The 9,178-nt window shown below is 35.6% G+C and overlaps 1 protein-coding gene across 1 annotated transcript in view; it reads right to left on the reverse strand.

Annotated features, from left to right (window-relative positions):
* The window catches only part of ICA1L (islet cell autoantigen 1,69kDa-like), a 70,479-nt gene that overhangs the window by 40,854 nt on the left and 20,447 nt on the right, over nt 1-9,178 (reverse strand). Inside the window, exons 5-8 of the mRNA XM_006889094.1 lie at nt 7,045-7,170; nt 5,078-5,176; nt 2,593-2,678; nt 1,633-1,676 (exon numbers count right to left, since the gene is read on the reverse strand). Coding sequence (XP_006889156.1) covers nt 1,633-1,676; nt 2,593-2,678; nt 5,078-5,176; nt 7,045-7,170 — 355 coding nt within the window. The remainder of the gene's footprint in view (nt 1-1,632; nt 1,677-2,592; nt 2,679-5,077; nt 5,177-7,044; nt 7,171-9,178) is intronic.

Genomic DNA, 9,178 nt, shown 5'->3' on the forward strand with positions numbered 1-9,178 from the left:
CAACAACAACAACAATGTTGTTGAGCCTTTTTTGTTCCCTTCTTCTTTCCTTTCACTATTTTCTTAGTGGTTTCCGTGAATATTACATGTAAGAGCTTGTATTTATAACACTCTAGGTTCATTTGTTACTAACTTAACTTCAGTAACATACAAGAAAGTCATTATACTATTCCAGTCCCTCTCTCTTTTGTTGCTATAACTAATTATGTCTTTATAGTCATATGCCCTGTAACACACTTTGATCTTTGTCTACTGTATGTTGTCATTGTGTTATCACAGAGTCAGATATGACCCATAGCTGACTCTCTGGCACATTTTCAGAGGCAGTTAATCGCATGGGAGGAGACTGCCCATCCTTCTCCCATGGAGTGGCTAATGGCCTCAGACCACGTGCCTTTGACACTGCAGCACAGCTTCTTGCCACTAGACCACCAGAGCTCTCTGTATATTGTATACTTGTTATTAAAAACATTAAGTATAAAACATATAAAGTTATCAAGCAAGAATACCTTATTATTAGGCTTTATACTCTGGGAAAATCTGCTGTCCAGAGTACTGAGAAGCAATGTTGTCAGTCTAGAGACTAAGTGCCCCTGATCCAGGCCATGGTCTTCATAATTACTTGTTATGCATCAGAGAGCTGGACAGTGACTAAGGATGACAGAAGAAGAACAGATGCCTTTGAATTGTGCTGCTGGAGAAGAGTCTTGAACATACCATGGACTGCCAAGAAAACGAACAGGTTTGTCTTAGTGATAGAGAAACCAGTGTTCTCCTTCGAGGCTAGGATTTTGAAGCTCTGTCTCATTTACTCTGAGCATGTGGCCAAAAGGGACCAGTCCTTAGAAGGAGACATCATGTTTGGAAAGATGGATGGACAGCACAGGAGAGGAAGACCCTGGTTACTGACACAGTAACTGGGGTAATGGGGATAGGTGTGTCAGAGCCAGTGAGATTGGCTCAGGACAGGGCAAGCTTCAGAGCTACTGTTTATAGGGTCACTATAAGTTGCAGGTGACTCGATGACACATAACAACAACAAATCTCAACAAGATGGACTGACTCTATCAATGGGTTCAAGTAATCAGAGATGATGAAGATGGCCCAGGATAGGGCAAGGTTCAGATCTGTTATTCATTGGGTCTCTATGAACTGCTGTTGATTTGAGGGCAGGTAACAACAACAGATCACATGGGAAGAGATTGCCCACCATTCTCTCTCAGAGTTTCTGGTGGGTTTAAATCACAGGAGAGGCATCTTCTTTGGATTAGCAACTGAACTCCCTACAGACTATGCTACCACAATTATTAAAGTACATGTTGACTGAATATATAATAAACACTTGTAATAATTCATAAGAAGACAAAGTATGAGCAAAATTTTAAATTAAAGCATGGATCCAATATGTAAATTGGATTGCTACATTTAAAACTATTTGACATGGCCTGAAGACCTCTAAAAATAGGTACTTTTGGAAATACAATTTTTTAAAAGTATTTCTACAGAGAGGACCTATATAGAGTGACTTACATATTTTTTAATTAAATGGATCTTAATGTAATCTTTTTTAAAAAGCTGTGATAAACTGTTTTTATATTTAAAATGTCATCATTCCAAAGTAATGCATTTTACCTGGTTCACTTTCCAAGTTTTCTTCCTCATTTAACAAAACTAATCTGAAAAGAAAGTGTAAAAAAAAAAAGCACAGATTTTGGTTAAAATTCATTTGGGATTCATGTTCAGTAAATAATTTTATGTAGTTTCAATATTTTTTTTAAAAAAGGAGACATATAAGTTGTCCAAATGATTTTATGAAATCTATGTTTGAAAAAATTACCTATTCTATAGTTCTACATAGACTAAAGATTCGCCTCTTATTCTGTTTTATTCATTAAACATTACTGACTATGAACTATGTGCCTGGCATCATGTTTAGTATTATAGGCATTTTGCTAACTATTATATCATAGAGAACATCCTCAATTTTAACAAGATAAAGGAAGCAACAAAGCTTGGAGTTCCCTTTTTAAGCACTGAAGAATGCTAAAGAACACTTGGGAACTTAAGTGGAAGTTTATAATGGAAAAACTTCATAAATAAGGTACATTATTTTTTTCCCTCTCTTTTTTTTTTCTGGTGGGGTACATTATTTTGAATAATAAAGTCATGTTTGTAAAGGAAGATACATTAGCCAAAAACATTTTGACTCAATACTAATTTGGAATATTTATAGCATCTAGTAAAATATCAAAATATGATGCAACAAGACATAACACAGATTTAGGTCTTATCCTTATGACCTCATTTTGGTTAGTAGTAGTGGAAGTTATTTTTAATAAGCCTTTAAAAATAAGAAAATATTTTGCAATAATCACTAAAATAATTTTTTCTGTACTTCTGTCATATCCTTTGCCTACCATGTTAAAAATGAAAAGAGGAAATACAGATATCTAAAATAAATTTTCAATTGGGAAAATGGTATATATATTTTTTTTTCCTCAGCAAGTTAGAGAAGAAATAACTCTTTCCAAATATATGACACAATGGAATAAAAAACTTCCATAACACTTTATATAATTTTTGCCTGCTCACTTATTAAGATTTTCAGTAAGAGAATTGTCTTCTTTGTGTTCCTCTTTGTGGTCCTCAGAAAGCTTGCTTGAAGTGTCTTGTAGTCGCTAAGGATAAGAAATTCAATGTTAACTAGATGGAAAGTATCCGTTGCCCTCTTTTTGCAAACAAAATGAGTCAATTCTAAAGAATAGTATAAAATCAGAATACTTTTGGAACTAGAGAGTATGAGCTATGAGAAATGCATACAAATGTAGTTTACATCATCCCAAATTCTTGTTTACCTGGTTGTCAGTGGGAACTCTACACACTGGGACATGTGCTAGCCTCAGGGACAACATCATTGTGATATGCATAAAGATTTTTATTGTGTTCCTAGCCTGCACTACAAACTCTATTAAATAAAGTTCAAGTTTCTCAAATATAAATTTAAGAAGGTGAATTTGCTTACAGTTTTACTCTTCAGTGAATCTTGTACTATAAAAGTTAAAAACCAAAACAAACCCAACAACAAATCCAATACAAGAGCGTCTGTTAAGCTGGAAGATACCACATCAGAACATGATTTAATATGTAGACCAAATATCATTAATACATATAATTGTGTAGTATGAATTTATGAGAGAGATCATTTGGCTTGAGCAAATTCACAAGCAATACTTTCAAGTTCTGGTAGATAAAAGGTATCAGAGTCTGGCCTATTAGAACTAAAGAAAAGATTAGTGCAGTATGACTTCTGGACAAGTCATTTGCAGAGAAGGATGACAGGCATATATTAAACATTAAAGCACTAGAATGATAAAGATCTCTTAAGAAAATGTTACTTACAACCAGGAGAGGATAAAATAGATGAATGGGACCTTCTAAGAATCAAATCCCTATCCAAAAACACAGACTGGAAAAAAGTATTCAGTAATGACATGTCTGATAAGGGACTTATATCTAGACTTTATAGAATACTTGAGCGCCACAACAAGATAAAGGTAAAGAACCCAACTGCAAAATGGGCACAGGATATGAGCAGACACTTCCCCAAAGAAGCCATTCAGATGGCAAACAAACACATGAAGAAATGTTCAAAATCCCTAGCTCTAAGAGAAATGCAAATCGAAACAACTATGAGATATCATCTCACCCCAGTAAGAATAGCAAAATTTAACAGAACAGCAAACATCAAATTCTGGCAAGGTTGTGGAGAAACTGAACCCTTATTCACTGTGGTGGGAGTGTAAAATGGTGCAACCACTATGGAAGGCTGGCTGTGTGATGCTTTCTCAAAAAGTTGTAAATAGAAATACCATTTGACCCAGCAATTCCACGACTGGGAATTTACCCTAAAGAAACCATAACTGCCATCCAAGCAGATATATTCACACCCATGTTTATTGAGGCTTTGTTCGCAATAGCAAAGAGCTGTAAACAACCCAAGTGTCCAACAACAAACGAATGGGATAGAGAAGCTCTCCTATATTCACACAATGGAATACTAGGCAGCATTGAAAAACAAGGAACTCACAAAATAGTATGTAAAATGGATGACCCTGGAGGACATTATGCTGAGTGAAATATCTCAGTCACAAGAGGACAATATTGCATAGGGCCACTGTTGTAAAAACGGGACTGACATCAGGGTTGAGGGAAGACAGAAAAGGAGGGGAGGAATGACGTATATTGCATTGAGACAGATGAGGGAGAAATCTCTTTAAAAGGGACATATGAATGGGTATTCTTGTCATTACAGAAGTCCAGAGTGAAGGCTGCATAGTGGAGTGAACTTAAGGGGAGGGAATGCATAACAATTAAAGAGTTTTTCTTTTTCTTTTCAAGGAGAGGAGTGATTGGGGGGATAAGGAGAAAAGGGCAACAATGAATGACTGGAAACCCTAAGTCTCTGTAAACTTTCATTAAAATTAATAAATAATTTTTTAAAAAATATGTTCCTCTCTTTGGCTAAAATAATACATGACCATAACTGATACAAGCTTTTTATTGTGCAAACAAAATTAGAATAAAAATCCAAAAGTAAAAATTCAAATATAAAAATTCTGTGATATCAATATAAAAGTAAAATAAGACTTGTTTTTAACTTCCACAATTATAAGGTAGGTAACCTGGTCACTTTTGAGAAAATATAACCACTTTCTATAACTTGTTTTTCAATTTTTCCTTCCCATTCACTTTTTTCCTCTCTCTCTTTATTGCATTTTAATTTTCCATTCACTTTTCTCCTTGTTTTCCTCCCACCATACAAATATCTTCAGCCTATCATTGGTAATCCCACACATTTTCTTAATGTTGTCAGTAAAATGCAGAATCAGGAAAGTACAGATTTTTACTGCAGAAAAATGATTCCCAATGTTCTGTAAATTTAAAATTAGGCCAGGCAGAAAAACAAGGTTTGGTTTTGGGTTTGTTTGTTGTTGTTTTTGTTTTAATGTTAGCACTCAAATACAATGCAATTCACCTAACAAAAAAAAAAAAAAAACAAACATGAAAAGAAATGTACCTTGAGAGTTACAAAATCATATGGATGGACGTCAGTACATTCCCCATGTATGTGGGACATCATTTGAACTGTTTTCTCCCAGAAGCCAAGTAATGTTCTCTAAAGAAAAATAAAAAGTGATACTATTGCTACTTTCTCTGTCTGATTTTCAGTGTTATTTTTCCTCAGTAGATGGATTTTTTTTATAAGGTGAATAGTTGCCAAATAGTAAGAAGGAGCTAAATTAAAGTTTCCAAGTTTGTGAAACCAGTAAGTACTATAAATAGTACTTCTGTATAAGAATTGGCGTCTTTGTCTACATGAATGTGAGTCCATGTATATACAGAGTGGAATGTACACCTAAAGAGTAATTGCAGGCAAGGGAATGAGAGTTGATGGATTGGAATATCTTCTAAGAAAGCCACTGAGAAATGTTAAAAGCACAGAAATGACAATCTCTATGACAAGAGGAATAGCTATATAATCTTGGTGTTGGGAGGTACATAGAAGTACTTATTAGTTTGAGAAAAACAGTATTTACAATTAAATTTGGTCTTTCATCTAGAGTTGACAAAATATTTGACAAGAAAGTTATTCTCAACATAGTTTAGGAAAATGCATCTTCCTCGTTGCTTTAAGGTTCCTGTTCAAAGTGAGAGGGATATGGGGCAAGAACAAAGGAGAATGGAATGAAGAGGTAGTACATTTCAGTCATTAAGTTATGGAGATTATCATTTACTTTCTTTCGTAAATGTTTCTTTTCTTGATTCCTGAATTCTACAGCATTAGCTGAACTAGGTAATCCCTGAAAAGCCACCATGGATGTCCTTTTCCTTTTATCACATAAAAGTTCGTTTTCCTTTTTGCTGATTATAAATATACAATAATACATGTCACTATTTCATTGGCTTGAGGATGGATAGGGGCAAAATCGTAGGATCATACAATTTGTTCGGTGGAGGGAGAGGGTACAGAAAATGGAGAAGATTCAGAGGAAACTTGAAAAGCCTGTCTAAGGGTGGGCTTAATCCAATGGTGACTAATTTAATAAAATATAATGCATGGGAATGATTGTATAAACCACAATGTGAATGAAGAATAGTGTGAAACACAATGTATATTTGTAGACAAACCAATATTAAATAAAAAAAATTCAATGTCACTGTTATTTATTAATATGTAAGTTAAAGAGTGGTGAGCTCTGGTGGCATCATCCATAGTGAGTTGCACTGTCAACCCAAAGGCCATGCATTGGCAGTGGTTCAAATCCACCAACAGCTCCGTAGAAGAAAGATGGGCAGTCTCTTTTTACTAGGATTTTCAGCCTCAGATACCCAATGGAGGACTGCAAGAAGTTGGAACCCACTTGAAAGCAGTGAGCTCCAGTTTTTAAACTTGGATTTAATTATTGCATGCTATTCACATGTGACCTGGGGTGGTAAAATACAAGTAAGATTTCTGAGGTTAAAGTAGTGAGAGATGGCAGAATGAAAAGAATGCATAGCCTAGATTTAGAAAACAGGTTTAAAGGCCCAACATTGTCATTTGCTTTCCATTCTCTTAGGTTTCACTCAACTCATCCATGAAATAACTGAAGAAAACAAAATGGTTTTCAAACCTTTTTTGGGGGGGCAGAGCACCTCTGCCTCATATAAAGTTGAAATTTCAAAATATCACCAGAGTAGCTCTGAGTGAAACCTGTCCCCCTCCCCATTTACTTCCTTACCACACAGAGTTCCTAAATCTTCCTCAAGCGGCCTCCAAGACAAGAAACAGAACAAGAAGCTATAGGATCAGGCAATCTTTAATGTCTAGGATTCTGTGATTGTTTGGCTGTCACCACCCCAATAGGGCAGTTTTAGCAAAATATGTCAGATATCTTTATATCTGATCATTTATAGAATTTTTACACCATTTAGACAACTTTTAAAAAGGAATCTCACCACTCATCTTTACTGCAAGGACATGCTGATTATACAGTTGGGTACCTGGTAGGTAGTGAGGGAATGGGATAACATATTGCAGCGACTAGCTCCAAGTAAATCAACTTTCTGGCAAACATCCATCTTTAGCTTGTCAAAAGCAGCTTTGCTACTTCTCACTTGGATCTGTACCTGTAACCACAAAAATTGTCATTATTATTTCTGACAAAAGAGATATAAATATAGAATGTTGGTTCATTATATTTTCAGACATACAAAATTTTAATAAGAAAAAATTTCCTATTTTCTATAGTAATACAATTTTGTGATTAATCATGATTTTAGTTATTTTTAGTTTTTATGCTAAAAAATGTATAAATGGAAAATATATAGCTAAGTAACTAAGCAAGAGTGCCATCCACTTCCTAAATAACATGTCTCCAGAAAATAAGAATTTAATAAATGTCGATAGTTGTAGAGGGGCTTCAAGGCTTTTATTCATAGGGTCATTATGAGTTGTGCTTGATTCGAAGGCAATTAACAACAAGGACAAGTAACTAAGAAGAAAACATTTATTGTAAATAAAAAGAAATATCCCAAACTCTTCATGAATAGAATAGTCAGTGACAGAATAAATCTAGAGAAGACATAAATTAAAACACTAAGAAGCAATAATAATAGTTCTAAATCATGCAGATATACTTATAAATGTAAAATATAATTTTATTAATACCATTTGGTCCAGCAATCCTACTAATAAACAAATACCCAGAAAAAATAAGAGCTGCAATATAAGTAGATTTATGTACATCCACATTCACTACAGAGGGCTCTGGTGTCCTGGTGGTAAGAAGTTGTGCTACAAACTCTAAGTCACAAAATTAAAATCCACAAAGCAGGAGAAAAAGATAAGAATCTCCTCTTTTGCAATTTACTGCCTCTGAAAACTCACTGGAGGTCAGCTTTGAGGTGGTTCTGACTTGAAAGCATGTAACAATAACATATTCACAGCAGCACTGTTTACAAGAGACAAGAGAAGGAAACAACTCCAGTGTTCATTAACAGATGAATGGATCAAGAAAATATGGTACATTCACATAATACAGTTCTATGCAACACTGAAAAAGGAAAAATTCATGAAACACTGCAAATAATGCATGTATCCAGAGGATATTATGCAAAGTGAAGTAAGTCAATCACAAAAGACCACTGTTAAAAAAGCTAAGGAAAGGTTTACATACAAACAGAATTAATTTTAGATGGATAACAGGGATAAAAAGGAAGAGAGAGGAGTAAAAATCTGTACATATATAAAAGGCACCTATTGAGATGGGTGAAAGAAAAGCAATATCCAAGAATGAGATGATCACCATAATATCACTCAAGAAAGGGAAGGCAGAGAGGCAAAGAAGGCTTGATGGAAATTAGATTTATAGGAAGGAAGTGAGGAAAATGCAATTACGCTGTTGTTGTTGTTGTTATGTACGGTTGAGTCACTTGCAACTCATAGCGACCCTATGTACAACATCCCTAAGCTCTGCTCTGTCCTATGCCAATTGCATTGTCTCTGATACACCCATCCTGATTACCCCAGTCACTGAATCAATCCACCTCATAGAGGGCCTTTTCCTCCTGTGCTGTCCCTCCACCCTCCCAAGCATGATGACCCTCTCCAAGGACCGATCCGTCCTTACAACATGTCCAAAGTATGTCAGACAAAGCCTCAAGATCCTTGCCTCCAAGAAGCAGCCCAGTTTAACCCTCTGCAAGATGAATCTGTTTGTTTTCCTAGCAGTCCATGGTACACTCAATACTATTCTCCAGCACCACAGCTCAAAGGCATCAATTCTCCTTCTATCCTCCCTAGTCATTGTCTCTCTGGCACATAACAAGTGATTGAAAAGACTATGGCCTGTATCAGACTCACCTTAGCCTCCAGACAGACACCATTGCTCTTCAGTACTTTGAAGAGGCCACTAAAAGCAGACTTTCCCATCGCAATACATCTTTTCATTTCCTGGCTGCTGGTGCCAAGAGTGTTGACTGTGGAGCCAAGCAAACTAAAGCTGTGTACAATCTCAATCTCTTCACCATCCACCCTGATGCTTCCAATTGGCCCAGTGGTGAGAATCTTTGTCTTCTTGATATTGAGCCTCAATCCATATTGAAGGGTGCAGTCCTTGACCCTCTGTAGCAAGTG

Source organism: Elephantulus edwardii, unplaced genomic scaffold, assembly GCF_000299155.1.
Source record: "Elephantulus edwardii isolate Elephantulus edwardi_28Jun2011 unplaced genomic scaffold, EleEdw1.0 scaffold00075, whole genome shotgun sequence".
Classification (NCBI taxonomy): domain Eukaryota; kingdom Metazoa; phylum Chordata; class Mammalia; order Macroscelidea; family Macroscelididae; genus Elephantulus; species Elephantulus edwardii.